General features: G+C 39.4%; 1 protein-coding gene across 7 annotated transcripts in view; it reads right to left on the bottom strand.

The window, feature by feature from the left end:
• Window positions 1-24246, bottom strand: part of atp8a1 (ATPase phospholipid transporting 8A1) — a 101034-nt gene that overhangs the window by 8623 nt on the left and 68165 nt on the right. For all 7 annotated transcript variants that reach the window (XR_014089294.1, XM_081611683.1, XM_008420551.3 and 4 more), the window contains 7 exons: window positions 22246-22356; window positions 15565-15639; window positions 13974-14096; window positions 8973-9051; window positions 7167-7228; window positions 6696-6752; window positions 6284-6391 (listed from right to left, as the gene is read on the bottom strand). Coding sequence is in view for 6 of the 7 variants with exons in the window: in XM_081611683.1 (XP_081467809.1) it covers window positions 6284-6391; window positions 6696-6752; window positions 7167-7228; window positions 8973-9051; window positions 13974-14096; window positions 15565-15639; window positions 22246-22356 (615 nt within the window). In the remaining variant the exon portion in view is untranslated. The remainder of the gene's footprint in view (window positions 1-6283; window positions 6392-6695; window positions 6753-7166; window positions 7229-8972; window positions 9052-13973; window positions 14097-15564; window positions 15640-22245; window positions 22357-24246) is intronic.

Here is a 24246-nt window from a genome sequence, read left to right as displayed (position 1 = left end):
TGTTTAAACTGCCGCGGCCCCTTGACAGTACCTCTCCTGAAACGTGACAGCGCGACCCGTGGGATGCACGCACACATGGATCAGTGTCAAACCTATCAAAGCACTCAGGTTAGCCTAAATTACATAATCTGCTTGCCATTACCTGCAAACTGACTTTGATGTCTGACATAAAACCACAGGAGAGGAAGCCCGCCAAAATGGCAGGAAATAAAAAAAAAATGGCTTTCTCCTACAGGGATGAATAAAGGGTTTTTCTGCGACACCCAGAGGCTAAAAACGTGAGAGAAAATTGCGTTGAAGCGCAAGATATTTCCCCACCGGTTTTGAAATTGTGCAGCCCCAATGGGGACATTTACCAATGCGCTTTTTATTACTATTTTTACGGCTTGAGTGAGTTTAATTATTTACATTTTTATTAAGCTTATTAAACATTTTCAAGGGGGTGTTTAAACTGTCCTTTTCAAAATAAACCAGAGTGTATTCTTGGCAAATCATAGCAAAGCAGTACAAAAAATAAATTATGTTGTTCACCAGTTCAATCTACGACCTGTATTTGTTTATGCAACCGTGTGACTCAGTTGCAAATTATGTATACATAAGCTTTATACATAAGACATAAGGCTAATTATATAACAAAGTCTAATTCATAACTCAGAAAGTTAAACTGCAAGTAAGGCAGTCGAGCTAATAGAGGGTATTTTTTCATTTTGAAGTCAGTTTCAAAATCCAAACAAATCGGAGCAGTTACAAACAACAAATGTTTGTCTGCAGGCATCTGGAAAGGCTCCATGGCTTTGAGCGGGTCCAGCAGTGTCGGTTAATGCAAGTATGTCTCATAGCACGGGGGCCCCTGGGTGCTGGAGGGGTAGGGGGTCCTAGGAGTGGAGCTGTATTTTTAGGACAAACTAATAAACTTGTCTGGCCGGACAGACAGTAGTGTCCTCTAGCAGGGAGGGGGGTGTTTTGACAACCTCCTCCGTCCCACCCTCTCATGGCTGTAGAAAGTCACAGACACACAGAGTTCAATTCAAAGCTCCCCCACACACACACACCCGCACACTGGACACATGTCGGAGGTTCACTGGCCAAAACAGAGAAACCCATGGACTGGATGCATAACAATAAAAAATTTAATCAGCGGCCAAAATAAGTCTGATTGGTCCAATGCAGTCTTTATAAGCTTAACACAAGTTTTTGATTGAAAAAATAAAACAAAAATTCAGAATTAATCACTATTCAACATTACTTCCTTTAGTAGGTAATGAAAAGGTATATTCAACTAATCACAGCTGTGTTTAATTGGTTATCAATGTCTTCAAATTAAATTGAGAGCATTTGTGAACCTGGACTAATCTGAAAATTGATTCTGCAGGTGTATTGAACAAAGGATAAACTATAAGCAAGCAAAGCACTACTACCGATTTTAGTAAACCCGAAACAGGCAGATTTAGAAAGTGACGAATTAGCGAGAGAGGACAAGCAAAGTCCATTTAGAATGCCATGGGACACTTAGAGATTTTAAGGTTTTAGGAAACATCTTGTGATCTGCTCACAGTGTGAATTTGCCTGAAAGGCAAAATGATAACAATAGTTTTGAATGTCCTTCAATTACAGAATAGAGACTCTTCCTTACAGAAGAACGGCTGATTTCAAATTCCTTTGAGGCCTCTTTAAGTCTCTTCGCAAACTCATTAGCTGCTACCATCTTCTTTCTAGTCGCCTCAGGCATCTCTTTTCATCTCATCGTGGTGTGCACTATCACATCAACAATCAGGAAACCACCAAACTAACTTTGAGGTTTAAACACGGCAGAGCTCTTTCGAAATGCTGAGTATTGATGTTCTAATTATGTGCACCTGATGGGTTACGCCTGTGGGTAATTTTAGCCGTTTTAGGTAGGAATGTTTTTCCTCATCTGAAATTGCTTTTGTCTTTTCGGTTTTACAAAAGCGGTCATAAAAAACCCCAAAAACTAAATTTAAACACTCTGTGGCTGAAGACGTGGTGTATTTACTTCACCCAGATTGTTCCACTAACTTTGTGTTGTGGTGTTTATCAATCATTAGTCAGGGAAGAGAAAAAATTTAAAACAAACATCTAAAAAGTCTCATAATCAGGAGTATTGAGAGAGAAGATAAAACCTTTAAATACAGCATGAGGGGAAAGTCCGCCGGTGATGAAAGGATTTAAATAGGGCCATTTTAGTCTGAACAAATAAGAAAGAGATTTCTCAACGTCTAACATTACACACAAAAACATGCCACCAGTCTTTGAACAGCCTTCGCAAACAGAGTCCGCGATTAATCAAACATGTCATCGCAACTCGTCTGTTGGCTGGTTAGAAATTGTATTTGTGAAGAATTGCTCAACCTGCTCCAAGAAAAATTGACAAAAAGGGGAAATTTATGGCATTTGCATTCACGACTCTCATACGTGACAGACAACTGCATTCATCACTGTGATGGCTGTTTTGCTGATCTGGGAAATTTTGGCAGCTTTCCTCAAATGTCCTTCCAGTTATCTTGCACACACCAATAAACACTCAACAGAAAACCCAAAAGGGACACAAGATGGATAACCTGTCAAAAGCAAGATTCGACCTTCTCCAAGTAAACTGAAATAAATGGATGAATATGGAGAAATGAGAAGGAAATGTAAATAAAACCAAAAATGCTGATGCACTTTGAAAAACAATTAACTAAATGAAACAAGCATCCAAATCCCTGGCACCTTTCTTTATGAAAAATGCATGCCAAAGCTGTGCTTCAGATTGTTGAAAAAGTAACTTTAGTTTTATTTGTAGCACACTGATGGGTTAACTTTTACTTCATTACAGTTGACACTACTGATCATAACTGAAACCATAGGGAGGAGAGGCGTGGCTTGCAACTCAAAGAATTCAACATTCACCTGAGGGAGATCTCTTGGTGTCATGGTCCTCCTGCCACTGTCCAAATGCATTCAGGTCTTTATATACATGCGCCACCTTTGGCATGTTATCTGCAGTCGACTCATCAACGTATTTCTTTGATTAGACAGACTGGAGGATGGTACGTCTTTAGTCTGTCTGAACCCAAAGACTGGAAAGCTGTTCCATAACCCCATATAGTCCTTTACAGTTCACAGTGGCTATGGGTTTGTGCATTGTAAAATGTTCAAAGTTTGGAAAACTGTTTTAAGACCCAAATCTCCTCTAAATTTCACCACTTTATCTCTGACCTGTTTGCGGTGTTTCTTGATTTTCATGATGCCGTTTATTCACCAAAACTCTCAAACAAACCTCAGAGCTCCTCAGAACATTCATATGATTTTTTTAGGTGTCTCAGAGGAAATTAGGCTGAATACAAATCCATGACACACTTCTGGAACTACTATAGGAAAGAAAAATACAAATTCTCTCCTCTCCACTTCACAAATATGTAAAATTTTATGGTCTATGATGAAATTTAAATGAAAATTATTTAAGCCTGCTGACATAAAAATAGTAAATACTTCTGCAACACACTGTGAAAACAACATTCAAATTGCAGAATGCCATTTTGCTTATCTGACCTCATTCAGAGAATAGTTTTAGGTCTTTATTATTGTCAATTTGCAAAAGAGTGTGCATATATGAATCAATTCTGAGTACCATGATTGCTTCCAAAGAAAATCCTTCTCCTACTAATGGACTGTACAATTAATCAGCTAAAGAAATACGTCAGTCTAGTGTGAGAGGTATTTTGCTACAGCATTGATAAATGGAAAAATTATGTGCAAGGAGAAAGACGGAAGAGTTGTATTAGAACCAGATGCATCGATATCCGTCATTGTAGCAGACAGCAGGTCAGTGAAACAGTCGTCTCTAGAGTCCAAGCCTCTCGGTGAAGCATTTTGCCCTGCCTGGACATAATGATCAGAGATGTTTCTCCCTTCATCCCTATGTCAGACGCTTGTCAGGAGAAGACACGGTGAGATACGAGCTTTGAGATGGAGCCAGTACAGTAGCCCAAGTGACGCGCTTCTTGAATGGATCCTGCACCTGTCCTGCTCGCTTTCCAAAAGTATGTTTTGCCTAAAGCTGATTAATGCGACTGCGAGGATCAGAGCGCTGCTTAGCATCTCTTGTTGAGGGCAGTGTGAGGAAGAAAAAAACAGGAGGAGAACGAGTTCTGGTGTCTGTTATACAGTTCGCCCTGAGGTCCGAGTTCAATCAGCAGAGGTGAAGAGGAGCAAATAAGAGAAAGAGGAAGAAGTTTCAGGGGAGGGAAAGGAAAACAGACAGAACAGAGGGCAAAGAAGATTCATGTAAACACTGCGGAGGTTCTGGTGAAGTATGCGGTCGGTGTGCTTCTGCTCCTCAGAGGCTAAAAGGAAACTAAAGCTCACGTCTCTGATGTCCTCTCAATTTTCACAGGGATGTGTCATTGTTTGATGATATAGTGGTATCCCCCAGTTAGTTCTGGGCATAGAGTTACCATCTGCCCACAGGACACCATTACAATCTTCAGTCAACTGCTGTGGGGCACGGATGAAAGCAGCTGGATTCACAGACAGAAGACGGGGTGATGTTTGCACGTCTAATGTTAGTGTATGTGTGTGTGTGAGGGGTGTGACAGGTTGAAATTCAAATAACAACAACCCCCCCCCGAAAAAAAACTAATGAAGTAATACTCCACAAAGACTGTATCTGTCCATCAATCTTTCTACTAACAAGGGAACATATCTGATATGAAACTAGAGTTCTTCACAGAATTACCTCACATTTTTACTTAAAAAGTTCTACAGACTTAAACTTCAAAATTCCTTAGTTCTTCTCCGCCAACTCTTGAAGTAAAAATGTAGGACTTCGTTATCAATTGTTTTCCTTAAAATTGCAGCTAAAAAAAGAAAGGAACAAGCAAACAAAAAGAACTGATTAATGTGTTAACTGACAGATCACTGAAAGGAAGGATGGATAGATGGATGGATAGATATGGAGAAATGGATGGATAACGACTGAAAGGATGGATGATACACTGGGCCAGACGCCCAGTGTATCCAAGAAAAATTGGATACACTTTGGACATGTACAAAGCCTGTACATGTCCAGGCTTTGTTGAAACGTTGCTCTTAAGAAAACCTTTTTATATTGTAGGAAAATGCTCTTTTTCTTTGCTCACCAGAATCACTGCAGATTAGAAGGTTGATATCAGCTGCATGTGGTCAAACAAACAGCAGCTGCTGAAATAAGACCCTCCTACAATGAAGGTTTTAATTTCTTCTGATAATTTGGAACAAACTTTCAGAAAACTGCAAAACTGCTGAAATAACTGGCTCCTTTAAATCTAGGCTAAAACCCATTTTCTTACACCTGAAATTAATAACAAAAATATTATGAACTGTAATCTATTTCTACACGTCTTTGTTTTCCCTGTGTTATTTTCTCTTTTTTGCTAGTTTAATTTACCTTCTAATCACGCAAAACACTTTCAGTTGCCTTGTTGCTGCAGTAAAACTGCTTTCTCTAATATGTTTTCTTCAAAAAAACCATCTCTTTACCTCCTAAACAAATGAGGTGGCACAAAACCCAAGTCATGAAAAAGTATGAATGATTAAAAGTAAGATTGTGCCTTTATGACCTTGGAGTATCAAGGCAAAAATCTTCAGAAAAAATGGTAAAGGTTTATTCCCACAGGGAAACTTACTGAAAGCATGATGTATTTTCACGGCAGACGGTTGTTTTCCTCTGCTACAGACTGTGGAATACCAGCCTTTTTTCCCTAAAATAACCTCCTCCTGAGTCCTTGTTCTCTGATGAAAGGACGCCCCAGTACCCCTCTCCCAGAATGCACTGGGAAATGTCAAATGTTTATTAGCTTCCCATTAAACACCAGGGGTGAGTCAGAGAATTAGCTACATTCACATGTAAATCTTGGCTTGTAAGGGAAAACTAAATCTTTAATGATTATTGGGTTGGGTGAACTCAAAAGATCAACTTAAACTTTTTTGTTGTGGCGACTGTAGATTTTTTGTTTTTAGGACATCGTTTCACCGTTTCACTACTCCAGCATCACCTGTGGCTACTCGGAGCTGAGGGAAAGAAATGTAACACAAACAGTTTGCTAATTGGCTCAATTAAGTCATTATGCAACACAAGCCAGAAGTCTGACAGTTTGGACCCCTCCGGCTCCGTTTCTAAAGATCGGGGCTCGGTTTTACTCCGAACTTTCCCACCAGCGTTCTTCTATGGGAAACGAAGCAGAAGGTGCTCAAGCATCTGCGCGGCTCAGATGAACCCAAGCGTGTAGATTTGCACGTTTACCTGTCCGGACATGTCAGGTGCCAGGGTAATGATGGGCCACAGGGAGGCGTAGATGATGAAAAACACAACCCACAGGCCGATGCTTCCCCAGATGGCAATGTGACTGAACTGTGAGAAAACGGGAACATGGCCAAATAATTAGACTTTGTCTTCAATGCAGGAATCATTTACTGCAGTTGAGTTTCTCCGACTTGCTTATAAAAATTTACAGTAATGTTTCTGGGTTTTTTTTCTTCAGTGTGTAAGAGTTCGTACAAAGTCCGCTCAGAGTGAATTTCCAGTCATTTCACTGGTTACAGTTACAAGCCCACAAAGAACAAACTGTAAAGAGACTTTAGGATAAAAGAGGTGCATATAAAATGTGCCAAGGGTACCTGAGGTGATATAAACAGTCGGAGAGCCTTTGACCTACCATAGTCCAGGATGAAGTCTCCAGACCAGCTTTAAGACAGACTGTGATGACGACAAACTGTTAAGGAATGGAAAAAAAACCCCAAACATATTGAACATTTTAACTTATTTTGATCAAATCCACATTTTTATTCTTCCACAATGAATGGAAATACTGAATAGCATGATGGTGTGACTGTGATACAGTATTATCAAGAGAAAATATACATGTAAATGAATACTAGAAATACTCGACTACAACAAAAATAAACTGATATGGGGACTGGTTTAAGTATAAAAAAATAAAAGGAGGATGAAATGTATAGAAATATGTAGGTTGACTAAATGGGGGTCTAAATCAACCCAAAACTAATGAACCACTCCCATTATTAGTATTATGCTAATAATAAAAAACAAAAACAACAAAATGTATGTGATGTTTATCATCGTCACAGGACAGAAAACTTGGTGTCAAAAAGACTGATGCACTTACTGTGTAGACCATATTTCCTAAGAGGAGATAGTCTGTAGTTTTTCCGCTCCCAAGCACTGTGTCTGCGAAAGAAGTCGAGACAAGAGAAGCTTTGAGGAACATCACATTTCTTCTCAGGGTTTCAAACTACACTAGAAGTCCCTTTAAAAGCCTCAGGAAGAGCTGCTCCTGGAGTCAGTTAACTGGTTCTAAAAAACAAACTCATTTAGTTTTCCACAACCATTACCTCACTTAAAGTCTCATCCAATAAATCCTCACCTGAATATTTATTGACTCCAGGACAGGGAGCCATTTTTATTATTCAACTCTATCTTGGCAAACTGATATTTTGATATCATCAGCTTAATTTATGTATGCGGTTTCAAACAGGGGATTTAATGAATGCTTAACTATCCCGATCAACTGATTCCTGATCTGACCAGTACTGGCAGCACTCGTATCAAAAGAGTCAGATAGGCCATTTGTGGATTCTGCAAAAAATTTAGCAAATGCATTTATATAAACTGCACGACAGGAAACATAAAAAAAGAAAGCCAATAAAAGACAGTGAGCTGGTGTTTCCCAGTGCTAATCCAACATTTCTACTGTTAAATAGATAAATAAAACTAAACTCAGGAGAAAAAGGCATTGTTCTCACAATATGTTTAGCTATTAGAGACACAAATCTTACAGCAGACGGCAAATCAAAGACAGGTGCCAAGTAGAGCAACACAATATATTGAGCTGCAATCATCGCTGCGATTAAATGTGTGCAATTTTGTGATCATAAAGAACTGCAGTTTTTTTTTTTTCAACTGCAAGGCATGAAAATTCTGCACACCCATAACATATTTGGTTGGTAGGATGGATTTTCCTGCCGTTTATGTCGGCACTGGATGTATATTTAGTGGTGGGGACAATGTGCAGACATAGTTCTTAGTAAACACTAGCTGGAAGCTGTGTGGTGGAACCCAAAGCTCATTTCCTCATTAAACTTTGAGGCTCAAATAATTAATTTCAGCTTTGTGGAAATGCGATTTACATTGAGGTCCATTAGGCTCAACTATAGCCTACATGCCTTCACAGTGGTGAAACATCAAACTTTCCTGGTAACTCATTGCTAAATCAGATCTCAAAGGCTGGTTTCAAAGGCAAGATAGTCATTTAGTTACTATATGTGACCTGTATTTCCAAATAAGATTAGAACATACAGAGTCACAGTGACAGGACTGCTTCAAAACAAAAGTGAGTCAGGGATGTAGCCAAAGTTAAAATATCCATGCTATGTGACTGCCAGTGGAAAAAGCAGCAGAGGTTCTCTCTACTTCCGGCTGGTAACATGCCCTGTGCTGACAGCCTGTCAGTCAGAGTGAGGCGGCTTGGCGCCTTTGTGTGGAAAGCAGGCCCAAGCTTGTGTGGTCCCTCAGCTCCGGTCAGCCAAGACTTAAAGGCTCAAGGATCGTCATTTTCTTTGTACACAAAAAAAAAATCAGTTTTAAAATGCACACTTTTAAAGTTTTTTTACTAAATCCAACTAAAGATATTTGCTCAAAAGACATAAAATGTCAGTTTCCTGAATAAATTGATCAGTGTTATAGGTTTTCGCCTACGACTGCACAGAAAAGCTATCAGCTTTCACTTAGCGCTGCAAATATGAACACATGCTTGTTGCTGCATGTCCCTCAGACCAAAGATGCCACATGTTTGTAATTCATGACTGGAACGGCCAGAGAGAGAAGTAATTAAGACAAAGTATGTGAGCTTGACTGTTTTCTCTTTTCATCCAGTCCATTGAGAACCACGGAGGAGTCGCTGGGAGCCACTAACCATGCTGGAAGGCTTTCAGGGGGAACCAGAAGAGGATGACGGAGTGGAAGAGGCCGTTCAGACAATGGGCCCAGAAGACCTGCAAAACAGAGGCAAGAGGAGTGGAGGAGGAAGGAGGAGGGCGGGTGAAGGGTGGAGGGGACGTTGAGTGAGAAACAGAAAGAGTGAGAGAAAAGGGAAAAAAAGCATGTGAAAAGGGTGTGGGGAGCTCCAGGTGACCCCTGACCTGAGCCCTTTGTGCCATCCCAGCACTGGGCTAAGTGGCGGTTTTGTCGGGGCCTCCTCAGTGAATGGCCACCCCGCTGACAGACACGTTGTATATCCTCCGAATGTTATGGGGGGAGAGCGAGGCTACGCGGGATATGTATTAGCAGTGAAAAGCAAGTGGATGACATCAATGTTCGGGTTTTAATCATTTTCTCCCATTACAACCAATTAGCACAAAGGAATTGACCTTAAAAATAGTCAAATCGAAATACTTGCACTGGCTCTAAGAACATTAAATAACATTATACAAAGAGGTGCAGAGGAAAGGTTTCCACTCATTTAATGCCGTTAGATCTGAGCTCATTCATGAGAGAATTTAAACCGGAGTAGCAATACATTACAGGAGAGTTTAAATAAGTAAAACAAATCAGTCTAGAAACACACACAGAGTCCGACAGGCTGGACAGAGATTAAACTGTTTTCTGGGTAATTATCAAGAGCCTGGAAAATCGAGCTATGGAACACCGTCTGTGCAGACGTATACACCTTGGAAGAGCTGGCTAAACCAATACACCCACTCCAAAACCACCTTGTTTTAAAATTTATATTAATGCAGCTACTCGGCCAAACAAAACACTAATGGGCCATGTAGCATGAAACAGCCGTGAAATCTGTGAGGCCAAAAAGAAGAAGAAGAAAAAAAATCTCCCCACTTGTGCCCTCTTTCCCCCTCCTCACCCAGACACCGGTGTTCCTTCTGAGACATGAAAATTGCTCAAGCTTAGAAATTAGAGAAACTGTTTTAGGATTTTTCAATTGAGGTTCTGGTAAACGTTTCTAAGCAGTTACTGTCTGACCTGTCAGAAAACTTTCTTGGCACCTTAATTTATCATTTTCTATCATTTTATAGCAACTCCAATATCAAAAACAGACACTTGCGTGTTACTCTATGAAACTTTAAACTTTTAAACTAAAGTTTGGCCTTTGCATGTATGTAGGACATAGAGACAGGAGGTCATGCACCAAACTTGATTTTCCTGCGTTAAACACGTACCAAGAACGAAAAAGGTGAAACGTTTTTAGTTAATCTGGTACAAGTACAGCGATTTCTAAAACCAAACATAATAGCAATTTTAAGTAAATACCATGTGGTTGATTTGTTCTTATGGAGGCTAGCTGTTAGCTTCACCTTCAAGCGCAATGGCCAAGAAAGTGCAGTGCCTGCATTTATTCCTTTTAAAACTTCCACGTGGTGTCATGTCACCGCCATATCTTAAAGGATTTTATGACACAGGACAAATCAGGATACACATAACAGCAAATGAAATTTGAAAGGTTTTGTACACCCATTATTTAGATAAAATTTGTTGCCTAACTAGCCCTGCGATAGACTGGCGACCTGTCCAGGGTGACCCCGCCTCTCGCCCGGAACGTTAGCTGGAGATAGGCACCAGCAGCAACCATCCCAACCCCACTGAGGGACAAGGGTGTAAAGAAAATGGATGGATGGATAGTTGCCCAACTAGTAAACAGAGTCCACCTGTGTGTAATTTATTCTCAGTGTAACTATAGACGTTCTGTCGAGTTCCCAGAGGTTTTGTATGAGAAAATAAGAGAACATTGAGGTTCATGAACACCAGGGAACACACTGCCAGAGCTACAATGGAACGGTTTTAATTCAAAGCACAGTTAGATGTTTTAATGCCATATGTTGGAATGGCTTTGAGTTAAATATAGATAAGAATTTCTGGCAAGACTTGAAACTCTACATCCAAACCGAGTTTTTTTAAGAAATAACGGAACAATTTTAGCTTCAAGATGCACAAAGCTATAAACATTGAGTTTCTGTAAGTCGCAAAGGCTTACAATGACTGAGTGAAATTTGAGAGAAAGGTGAAAGGTGATTCTATTACACATGCATGTACAAATGCATGTCACGCTTCTCCGATTTTCATTCTTTTTAATTTAACCATTTCTCAATGCCCTTCCAAGTCAAAATTCTGCATTGCAGTACGCCATGGTGTTGCAATACAAAAAGCCAAATGAAAACAAAAGGAACTTAAGTTTTTGCATGTGAACAAGTTCAACAAGTATTATTCTTGCAAGGTGAAAAAAAAAGCATACATTTATAACTTGACTATTTAATCAATTATCTCTTACTAAAAGAACAGTTGAAAGCATAAAAAAATGTTTGCAAATATGTCTTGAAAACTTAACATGACATTTTTATGTCGTCCCGAAAAGTGAATATTTTATGGTTTTCTGGAAATATTTAATGTTCTAACACTTAATGTGATCTTTGTTAATATACTGTGACCTCAGTGGCACAACCTCATCACCTTCCCGCCAGCCAAACAAAGTCTCATGACAGCTACCCCCACCCTGGATTAGCTCACGCTCCCACTGTGTACACAAAACCCAATCCACAGAGCGAGGGTGGCCAAAAGCAAACCCCACCCCCCCTCGTTCCCCTGGCTCTTTGCTGAAATGCGTATTAAATTATCACTAATGTTACAATCACATGTTTTACTCAATTAGCCTCCCACTGACAGGCTCAGCTCTCCATCAGGTTCCCCCTCAGTTATCCCATCATGGTCACTGCAGGAGGGAGAATGAGCCTCCAGGTTTCCGTCTGCAATAATGAATGCTAATGAAATCAATAAATTCTCATAATCATTTGTCACAGTGGGATCCTTTCCTTTAAGCCATCAATCCACCTGGATATCTTTTTGCTCTTGTTTTCTCTTTGAGTTGGTTAGGATCCACTCTGAATGAATGGCTGCTCTGTCTTGGGAAAATCTGGCCCTTTGTGGAAGCCTTAATGGCCAAAAAAAGCAAAACACATGAAAGGCAGTAATTAATATGGAGCCAAATATTTCCAGAGCAGCCTTCTCTTTTCCGTTTCTTTATGAACAAATGAGGTAAGGAGGCGAGAGAGTAAGAAAAGCCCCGTAAACGAGGTGGTAGTTGTTGTTAAACTGCAGCGGTTATTAGGGCTGCAAAGTGATTTAATAGTTTGCATGGGAGCCTACTACGTTCTTAAAAGTAAATGAGTGACACAGTTGAAACTCCCAGCGTGAACCTCTCCCTGCTCACACCTCAACACAAACAGCTTTAATTCACAGAGACAGTATCTGTTGTGTACAAAAGAGCCGGGGCCCGCAGAAAGACAGGTTTCGGAGGGGCCAAATTCCTGATGGATTTTCTCGCCTCGCCTCGGGCCAGCTGCAAGGAAAATATCTCTGGAAGAGAGTGGACAAGCCAGCAAAAACAACTTGCTGACCTGACCGAGTCATCATTTATGGGTCTTGGAAAATGTGGCCCAAACAAAATTTAGGTTCGTTGCCTCAAAGCATCAGGAGGAATACGTCTGGGATTCTTTTCTAGCATAAGAAAACTTCATGAAACATCCCAAAAGGTTTAATCAAGGGAAAATCCATCTGAGAGCAGGATTCATATGAGAAACCCTTTAGCTGTGTGGTAATGTAGCTCTGCCCAGTCTTGTGTTCAGCATGTGTGCTTTCATTCAAGATGGTCACAAACCAATTATTTTAAGGGGGCTTTATTGACCCATGTCATTCTTTACTGTAACATTTTAGATTTCTTTAAATGCATCAGTAAATGTAAAATAAAAATCCATACATAGAATTTAATACTTGGAACAATTAATAAAATTTAATTTAAAAACTCAAACTAAATTGAATAGAATTTGATGAAAACTTAAATACATAAACAAAAATCTGAATAAGCAGAATCTAAAACAATATATAAAATGTGATACCTAAAAAAATAAATTAAATTAACTAAAATGTAACAGTTTTTATAAATGAATAAACAATAAGCAGATTAACAAATATCTATCTTAGGAACATATTTGTATAACAATTCCTGGCCATGCAGAAAGGGTCAAATAAACAGCTAAAATATGATTACCATGTTTAGAAATAACTAATTAAATAATTTGCTTTAGTCCTTAAAATGAAAGAGGAGTTTTGGACAGAAACTGATGCATATTGTTCGCTCCTGTCTGGTTTAAATGTGATCGGATAGGCCTGGCCTCCAAACATACGACTCTCTTCCTTAAACAAATTGCTTAATTTTCCGCAACAAATCCTTGTTATATAATGGCTACATGCTCCCAATTTTCTTCCTTGCTCTCCCTTTCAGTTCCAACCCAAAACACATCTGACCTTCCATGCCCCAGACCACCATGGCCAATCCTCCTTTTAATCCACCTCCATGTGCAGCTAACCAGGTCACCACGCCTGTGAGGAAGGTCCAGTGGTCTGTGGCTGGGCATGAAGAAAAGAGGAGACAACTTTATTACCCAGCAGGGGAAAGCTAACGGACAGGCCCCCCCACACCGCCCACAACCAGACAGAATAGGTCAAGCCTCGCCAAACCAGACACTGAGCGGAGATCCACGAGCTACAGCTGCCAGGTCACTGAGAGAGGCGATAAATCCTTCAGAGCAACAACAGAAACATCGCCTTTCATTAATGTGGTGACAGCTGGTTTCAAGATCAGGAAAGTTTGGCCTTTGCATGTATGTAACAAAACATTCGTTTTCAACCTTGGCAAATGAAAGTTTTTTCTTTTTTTTCTTCTTAGCATAAGTTTGGTTTTAAAGAATATTACAAATAAAAATCCTCCAATGTCTGGATTGATCTGGTCATTTCCTATCAAATGGGCAGGTTGTGAAATAAAGTGGGAAAAAGAATGATGGATATAAGAGATAATGCAAATTCTATAAACATATTCACAAGCAAATAATTTGTTAGAGTTTTGTCTTACCTTGGTGTTGAAGCCCATTGCATTCTGCGAGGTTTTGTAGAGCTCTGGGTATTTTAGCATATTCTCTTTCCTGCAGGAGCGCTCAAATATCCCCAAAGTAAGAGGGGGTAAGGCAGTAAAGAGCTACATCAAGAAAAAAGCAACACACACAAAAATATCATGTTTCAGCTACACCAACATGGAACATTTACCAAAGTGATGAAACATCTGATATAAAATGTTAAGAGGACAAAAACAACAAATTAATAATTTGATGTTTGATGTACCGTGATTGCTCTCACACATGTGGCACGAAACTGCCTCGGCTCCTAATGTCAACATTTTATTTTAAAAAAATATCCTCAATGCTGGTTTTTTTTTTTAATAACTTTTTGCAGTTCAGGTCACTGCACAAAGTTCTGATTGGTGCATTTCTGCTGTAAATCTCATGTCTGTTTTTAACTAATCACAGATGCCTATTCTGATCATTCCCAATACCTCCATATGCTTTAATTTGCTGGAAATTTGTTTCAGTCTGTTCTCCAATTGCGCTACACTTAAGTCTGATTATTGAGGACCACTGACCTTGAACCCTTTGGGGGTTTGTTTTGATTGGTCACACTTTCAGTCCGTTCATATGCAAAACCCATCTCCCAATAAACATCTGCCAGGTTCTGGACCAAGAGGCAGGTATTTAAGTCTGGCTTAAGTGTAATTTCTTAGAGATGTTGTAATGCTGCATGTAGCAGCTGCTGGGAGAGAAGCGCTGGCATTGTGTGTAGCCGAGAGGGCTTAGTGGCCAGTTGGTGTGCGATCCCTGCAGACCCATCTGGAGCGGGATTTGGCTGGACTGGCAGGACACAGGACATGCTCCATTGGGTTCTCTTTCTTATTCACAGCCAAGCCCTAAAGGACTTCTCTATTGAAGGGTGGATTCAGACCGCTGCCTCCAACAGACTCCCACACAGCCAAAAGAATTCCCCAAGTCTTTAAGAATGAAAAAACTTAACTATAACCCCACTCATTCAAACACCGCTGGTAATATGGAATGGTGGTTTATTATATAACTGATTAAAGAGGCAGCACTGTTGAGCTGTCCTCATCAACTGACAGGCCCTGCTGCAAATTGTTTCCATATTTGAGGAATATTTCTCATTTTGAACAGAGCTAAGTTGAAGTTTTATTGTAAAATTAACAAGCACACTTTTTTCCCCACCCCCTCTGCTTAATTTATGACAAATATGAAATATGAGCTCATTAGGAGTGGTCATGTTATTGTGCCCTGTGGGATTCCCAAAATCAGCTCACTTGCCGCTCCACTCTTCCTATTCTTTTTATCATTCAAACGTGGCCACTCTAGATAACTACCCTCTATTGCGCGAGCAAAGCTGTTATTCTTTCACATTCAGTGCATAGCTTGGGGCACAGAGGGAGTATAGGCTTGACATCTGGTCATAAATAACAAAGAAATTTTTCAGGATGTAAATGCCACACTCTGGCAAAAAAAGAATCACTTCTAGGGTACCAGAGCTAAACTGTTTGGTGTCAAAAGAGGGGATCGGGTGGAGGTGCAAAGTGGTCTCTTCAGAGAATAAATATTCCCAACACTCACCACATTATACAAGCCGATACACCAGCGTTCAAAGAGAATCTGTCCAGAGAAGCCATTGACGAACGCAAACCAGATCTGTGTAAAAAAAAAAAATATATATATATATATATTTAATATATGTAAAAAAAAAAAATCACATTAAAAGGCAGAAAAGTTAAATAACAATAGATGAAATTTATGTTCTGTTGTCCAAAAACATTCACAAAACTCTCTACTGGTGCTGTCCTCTAAAGCTAGAAAACTAATAATTTATGAACAAGATTATAAATGAATGTTTTCCATTAATAACAGAATAAACCCCAATTTATACCTTGCCTACCTATGTGATGTACTGTAATTTGTAACTGTGATGTACACCTTAAAAGGTGGTGTTGAGCATACAGGAGTTAATAAAAATGAGCTAGATCACAAGCAAAAAAAAAAAAAAAAACACAAAACAAATCTACAAGAAAATACAGTATAGATAGATTCACTGTTGTGAGCTAAACATTGCATAAATAACGCTGTGTGCCAAACTTCTTCTTGTAATGACTTTCGCTTTAGGAATTAAATCTTGCAAAATCTGAATAAATAAGTAAGTCAAGGTGGGGTAGTTTGAACTGCTGACCTGGGATCAGCATATCATTGGTTGGACGTGCCAAATTTCTTAATTAAGTAAAATGGGGCCAATGAGAGAGAGGAAAAAAAAAAAACCTTCATCCCTTCAATGGAAACGGTTCACTGTATTCACCGCAGGTTTACCTCTAAACCCGCTGCTCTACCTGACAACATGTGGGTGACAGATGAGGTTTGCTGCGCTGCTTAAGCCACTTAGGTAATCTGAATGAAGTAGACAAATATAATGCAAACCATCTGTTGTGCGGAAATAAAACTCATGATAACCTCTAAAAAAGTTTAAAAAATAAGGTGTAGAAAACTAGGACAAAAATTATGCATTCTGAATATAAATCTATCGGTTCAAAGCCGATGTATCAGAAACACCATGAAGTGAAACTGACAACCCATGGAAGCTATGATCAGAAACTGCACCTCAGTGTTGAAGTTTGACAATTGGTGATCCAGGACAGGCTTTAGCTGCTGCCAAAACTGTCAAGAGAACATAAGGGAAGCTGTGTTTTGGCCATGGCCTACCAGGAATTTCCTCGCTTCATTTAACGTCATTATGAAGGCATGAACTGCTACAAATTCTCACATCGGGACAAAGCTTGTTTGACGGCCCCGCCCGCCGCTGCTGCCAGTATCTACACGACCAATACCAGTCTGCCTGCTGGTTTTTCCCATTACATCGGGTTAGCATATGCATGACAACAAATAGTGGGGGGCCAGCCGATAAATCCCAACTTTCCCTGTGTGCCAGGATCCTGCACCTCACCTTTCAGCTTCAGTCACACCCACCAATGACCGATCCTCTGTCAGGTCCACTCTATCATGATGATTTTTTTTCTTTTTTTCATGAGCAGCCTGTTAAATCATGTGGGATGTTCAGATGAAAATGGAACCAGATGGCTATGAATGCAAAGACAATAGAACCACAACCTCAGATGTTTTGGATCTCGGCTTGTTTAGAATTGCATTCAGACGCCGTTGCTAGGAGTTATGCAAGGTATGGATGAAGCTCAAGTCATGAGGCAGGTTCAACTATTAGGATGGCTCAAGGGTTGGTACGGAGCGGCTTGTGGGTAGGTCAAACTGCTGAATTAATTACAGATCTGCTCAATAAGAGCCTCTGGGCCGATACATTGTTGTGCTAAGTTAAAAAAGCCTCCTATTCACATGGTGGGGTTGCTGCTTCTGTGCGAGTGTTTTGGCCTCGTCCTCCATGTTCCAATGGCTTCGCTCTCTTTCTCACTCTCCCATCTCTTGAGGGACAGATGCATTGATTTGCTCATTAGGGGAAGTACCAGGCAGGATTTTACTTCCCTTTTTTCTTCCCCTCATTGAGTGCCACTCAGTGAAGGGGTGTGGCTGGCCTCTCTCCCTCACTGCACATCATGAAAACATTGTTGGAGCAAAAGCGGGAGCTGGAGGGGGAACAAAAAAAGGGGGTAGACGAGAGACTAAAGAGACTTGCATATTCATCAGCAAATGAAAAATCACTGATTCCAAGGTTGCTCCACAGTGCTGTAGAGTTGTATAAGGGCCTCGGTCAGGAAGAGGCTGGGTGGGAGTGACATTTGTCCCCAATAGTGCGAGTCTGGATACTCTTAAGTTTGGCTCTGCGGGATTGCTAATTGAATTCATTCACAAAGCAAGCAAAGTATAAAGCGGATGACAAAAAGGGAGCTGATAAATATGCTGAAAATATGTGAAGCTCCAAACAGAGGTTGTATTACAATGCCAAGCTCGGCCTTTAAGTATTAAATTCAGTCCAAATGGTCAGTAAGATTTTACTCTTTTACTCTGAACATTCCTGAATCACAGTGAGCTTGATCGAATGAGAGTTTTATAATTGCCTCATATGCATCACTCGTCCATCAGGTCCCCATGTAGCGCCCAACGTTATGTCAATCAAACACCAGAAGCTACAAAGATTGCGCATTTCAATAGAGTTGCTATGGATTCTCTCACAAAGGCTTCCCAGCATTAAAGTGAGTAAATTCAAGTCTTTTCATTGCTGGTCTTTATCCAATTGTAACTTGTTCCAAAGTCAAACTTGGGAATTAAACTCAAGGTTTCTTTAAACCATTTTGTTTAAGAAAAGCAAGGCCTTGCACAAAGATGGTCAGATTCACTGAACTTTTTTTTTCTTTTTTGCCATCCTACAACGATAGACTTTAATGTGATCTCTCAGGATTTTATGCGTAAGAGCAACCAAGTAATGCATAATTATGAAGTGGAACGAAAATGTGTTTTTAAAGATTATTTCACAAACAAAAATCCAATAACTGAGGATTGCATTTTTGTTCTGCCCATTTTACTTTGACACACCTATAACAGTGTAACCAATTGTCCCAGTAAATAGAATTTACTTGTGTTTATTTTAATCTCATTACAGATGAGCAGTGAGGTTTATTAGAGAACATTGGTGGAGAAATGGCATCGAGGAGGCTAAGGAACATACCAGACAGGACAGGGAGAATGTGGTACAGATGTTTAAAAAAAGCAATAAAATATAAAACTATTCACCCAAGACTTTAACTAAGAATTCATGGCAAGACTCAAAACCATCCCATCCATCCAGTCTGAAGAAGCTTAAGCTATTAAGCAAAAAAGAATGGGGAAATATTTCAGTGTCCAGATCAGCAAAGCTACGAGACCTAACCACAAAGACTTGTAAGTGTTTTGAATGGTGCTTCTACGTAGGCTCAGTTGAGGAAATAAAAATGCCCTTTTTAGAAAAAAAAAAAATACAAAGTTGATTTGTAAAAAAAATCATTGAGGTTTGGACTTCCATGCAACAGAATCATTGAAGCCAAAAGAAACTTTGAGATAGTTGTACTGCTCGACCATGCAGTTAAGAGACAGTCTTATGCACTTATAATAAACCCCATAATGACTGACAGAATCATTAACTGCTCCAAGGGTTTGCACCCATGTTCAAGTCTCTCACAATAAAGCAACAGAAGGGCTTTTCTAAAGAATCAAAGAGTTTGGGGATAGAGAGGCAGATGAAAGAGATCTAACCATTGAGTCTCTAGTATTCATATTGTACAAATCAGTGTATAGGACAATGATGTGGAGAACAGAATGTCAAAATTTCTATTAGCAGCCAATTCTCTTCTTGCAAACCAGCCTTACAGTTGAACAGAATAAAGATGAGTGCTCAAACGTAAACCCACTAGTGCAACAAACGTAGCTTTAAATCATACCCTGGAGCTGAAGGTGGGCTTTTTTGTTCAAACACTGGAAATACTGAACCAGTGAAAGACTGGAGAAATGTCTCATTATCTGCTTCAGACCCCTAAACACATGCTGAGTCAGGGGAAGAAGCTAATATGTCTAGAGGGTCACAAAAAGTGAGCTCAGACTCTAGATGGTAGATTAAAATTTTGGTAAAATCACTGACATGCAACCTGGTGAATTTCAAACAGCAAATACAAAAAAGAACAAAGATATTGTGTCTTGATTATATATCATTCACTTCTGGAAAGTGTCCTTTATTTAGTCCCTTACAATAGAATGTGAAATACTTGGTGATAAAAAGCAACAGGTGAAAGTAATTCAATTTTCGGGAAAGAATGAAATGTCAAATGTAAGGGTTCGTATAATCAAGTTAGTCTAAAATTTAATTTTCCCTTGGATTTGTGTGTGTAACTTCAACTTAACCTGATCCTGAAAAGGGCAGTGTGGTCGAGCAGATGTAATGGAAACAAAAATGCACTTGTAGACTCTTTCTTCAAGTCGCACACTGGAATGTCTTAGGTAGCCGACTGATTTTTCATGGCAAATAAACTTGAAAGCCACCCGAGGTCAGAAAATGTCAACGAAAGAAAAACAGTGCTCATATTTTAAACAGTGTTTAATGTCTGCTTTTCATCCACAACGACAGCAGAAAATGTTGCAACATACTTTCATTTTATTCTGTGTTTGTTAATCTTACCTATGTTTTAATGTTTTCCACTGACTATATTTCAAATGAAGAAGCATTTTCTGGATCCGAACTGGAAGTTAAATACATTTTCTCATACATGGCATCTTACTTTTCAGGTGCCATCCAGCCGGTTTAAAGGGAACAGACATGCAGCTGGATAGATTGTTATTGTGTGCGTCACACTGAAACACAGATTAGAGAAAGCCAAGGCAAGAGATGTCTGATGAGCACAGGCAGAATAACAACTGTTTCCACTGTTTTCCAAAAACAATGTGTTTTATAGGAATGTGCCCAACATGCCACGATGTGGATACAAGAGGAAATGCAACCTGAGGTTGATAGAAAAAGAGCCCAGATGACCAGTCCAACCATTCAAGCTGAACCCCAACGTCAATGTGCGTAATTTTCTTGTTGTACGTTTGTGCAAGTGCGAAGCATCATGAACTCCATTGGACAAGACCTAGGGGCTTCCAGTATTGACGACTGCCCTCCATAAAAGGGCCAAACTGGAATCTTACAAAATGAATGCTGACAGGTGCCAAAGTTTCTGGGAGAAAATCCCTTGGACTAATTTATTTTTGGCCAGCTACATCAACGCTGCAGTATGTTTATAGAAACTGAAATTAAGCTTTCAAAGAGCCTCAAATGTGGAAACATGGAGGTGGCTCAGGTTTTGTTTTGGGGCAGATTTTCTGCATCTGGTAAAAGTAAGTAATTTTTTTATATAGGAAATAAAAAATAAGGCATGTCATAACTGTCAGATTTTAAGTTGTGTCAAGGATAGTTATGTTTATATCTATTTATTTTGGAAGGTTATCAAAACATTTGTAATGAGTGTAGTGCTCCAATAAGAACTGTAAAAGGTAGAATTAACATTGGTAACCATTTGGCTAAACCTGTAAGTAACAAGCAATAAATCAATTAATTGCATGATAAATTAAAACGAGACAGATGATTTCCATTTGGACAACAGTGATGAAGAGATGTTCTCATTTAATATTGCTGGAAAACTGCCATTTGGAGAAACGCTGCAAGCATTTGACACACAGTACAAAGTAGTTAGTTTGAACTACCTGCCACTTTTGCCTATTTTCTCCGCCTAAGGTGAATGACTATTACTTTTTTTTAAATTACATTTTGTTTATCAAATTCTCATAACCCATTTTAATTATTGCTGTGTTGGCTATTTTGTTTGCTTATTTAAAATATTAAAATGTTTTCAAATTCAGAGTTACACATTCTTCAGAAAATGCTTTTTGCTCTTTGAGAGGATGTACTTGCATTAATATGGCATTTCTATTGTCATATTAGTTGAAAATAGTCTCAGGATAACATTGTTTATTGTAATAATTACTGGGACAATTTATTGTCCTGCAAAATTCATTAATGTAACTGGCCTACATTGGGTATTAATGAGCAATTTAAGTGTAAAAATAGAAGAATTCAATATACCTCTAACTGTTATGTAGGTTAAAGGACCATAAAGGAGCAACCTGCAAAATAGTAGACCCCTTTAAGACTGAAAATCCAAGGTTAAACCTATAGTTATGCAAATAAAACATTCAATATTGTTTTGTTGCATCTATCTGAGTGAGACTGTGTGATGAAACTCTCAGTAGCATCCAGGTTGGAATCTCTGAAAAGACACAATAAATAAAAAAACGGATAAGAACATCTGAACACTGGTGGCGATACGGACTGCTACTGCTGATAGCAGCTACTTAGCCAGTCTGGTCACTCTTAGTGATAGCTCTGAAGCAGCTATCTGCACTGAGTCTGGTTTCTGTCAAATGCAATCAAACTTATCACACACAGAATAACAGAGGCAGGGGCTAACATGAAAATCTATCTAAAGCCCGTCTACTGACAACATGGTGGTCAGCCTGTCGTAGCTCCTGATGAAGTGAGCAGGTTCACAAACTGTTCGCTGATTGTAGTAACTCAGGTCCACCTTGAACAGCAAATGTAACTACTGTAAGTGCCAACAGTGGTGTCTTGAAAGAGTTTATGCATTCTGTTAGCTCAGGATATTCATTTATCACTGAAAATAACCAGGGAACATTTTCTTTTATGTTATTTGGTCAATACGTTTTTACAGCCGTCGGATTCTTTGCGTCATTTTTAGTATGGAGAGACTTTGTTCGACTTACCTCAATAATGTAGAGTACAATGTTCTTGTAGAAGCAGTACAGGATGCATTTGGCTACACGGTTGTAATTCCAGGCTCCGTGGACGAGCAGCAGATTCTTCAAGTATTTGAACTGTGTGGGAGGGAGTAAATGGAGGGCAACGACATGATGAATGAAGAGCGGAAGCCTGAGTGCAGCACAGCTCTAATCGTTCTTCATAATTAGAGATCATAGCTGGAACACTGAAGCAGCTAAATGTACTTTAAGATTAAAGCAAGTGTTTAGTCTTTTTTTTCCCAGCAGAAATCTGAAGGACCAGTATAAGATTTTGGCCAAATCCCTCACTAACACATTCCAGAAAAGACCAGTCACAGACTGCAGGGCCAAGCTTTAAATTGCAGCAATTAGCGAGGTTCGTATAGGGGTATTGGTCTCCAAAAGCTGTGCATTATACTTCAGTGGCTTTGTGGTTATGCTATTATTTAGAGCTTATGTTAAATTTTCAAATTATGGACTTATCTGCACAATAAAACAAATAAAGAAAGGCAAAAATGAATAAAAACTCAGTGAAAGCTGGCCTGCAGGGAAATTAAGATTATTCGATAGAGAGTAGGCCTTAATCCAGGTATAAAGTAGCACTGATTTACAGAGACACTGCATCAATAGCAGAAACTGTAGGGAAAGTCTTAAATGGAAGTTGCTGTGCACTTTCCATTTAAGAATTTTATGTATTACCAGACCTAAAACTTTTGTTTTTTTTATATTTAAGACAATTTACAATTTAACAGAAGAAAGAGCAGAACAACATAAAAATATAATATTCTTCTTCATTAGCACCTCAAAAGCGCTGTTAAATTTATTGTTTCATGCTTAAATGATTACTATAAGAATCCATATGTGCAACGTTAAAAATCAAAGCAATTACATCATGTTATGTATTTGTTTAATTTTTTTTTTCATACAGAAAACTTGTGGTGCTTTTACTCAACGTTCCCAAACATATTATTTCTCTGGGGGGTCTGCTGACTTCTTTTTCAGCATCATCAAAGAACTATCTGTAAAATAGTAGTGGTCTCCAGCTAGCGTGACCAAAAAAACAAGTTGAATACACCCGTAGACGGACAGCAGAGGTGCCATGATGACCCAAATATTTTTAATCCTGAAACCGACTCGGCAAGCAAACTTGACTTCTATAGGAGCGAGAAACTGAATCTCCAGCAGAAAGGAGCTCATCCAATTCTCTTCATGATCGTTTAATTCATGTAGAGGGATGAAAATAACAAGCTGTGTGATTTTCTAAGAATGATTCTGGTTTGAACTCAGCAAATTACAGTTAATGTGCATATAGCAGTAAAATACCAGTTGAGGTCTGAAGGTGCAATTTAATTTAAAGCAGGGGGAAAAACCTAAATGGATTATTAGACCACTGGGTTTTGAAGGACACACTCTCCACATGACATGTGGATCAAAGGCCTCTTGAAATGTAATTGCATGCTGAAGTACAGAGGATGTACTGTTGGCTTCTCATCCTCGAAGGCCTCTTAGCGTCAACAGAAACACGATGCGCCGTACATCGAGGCGGTGAATCAGGAGCTCCCCGGCTTTTGTTGCTTACACATATCGCATATCGAAGGAGTGTTCCAGACGAGCTGGTTACCAGGACGCAAGCAGGTATTTACACAACATTTTGCCAGAATCCGTTTTCGTGGAGCTTTGTTGGGAATTTGATGTCACCGGGCGCCTGTTTTACAGGTGTTTCTACTTCAATGTTAAGCCCCAGCTCATTCAGCTAGATCACCTATTGTTATTCAGAACAATGTGCAATCCTATCACTTACACAAAACACGCGAGAAGGCAGTGGCAGAAACGACAGAAATGTATCACTATACCCTGCTGATAAACTAAGAAAACAAAGTAGATGTTTATTGTTTATTTTAGTTCAGGTGTATTCCTATAGGTGATGTTTGCCATTTTGGCACAAACACATTTTAAAGAGTCAGCATTATTTTTCATGGCACACTA

The sequence above is a fragment of the Poecilia reticulata genome, chromosome 10 (genome assembly GCF_904066995.2).
Source record: "Poecilia reticulata chromosome 10, P_reticulata-male-v2, whole genome shotgun sequence".
Lineage (NCBI taxonomy): Eukaryota > Metazoa > Chordata > Actinopteri > Cyprinodontiformes > Poeciliidae > Poecilia > Poecilia reticulata.
The sequence above is the reverse complement of the archived record's forward strand: the minus strand, read 5'-3'. Positions and strand labels throughout refer to the sequence as shown.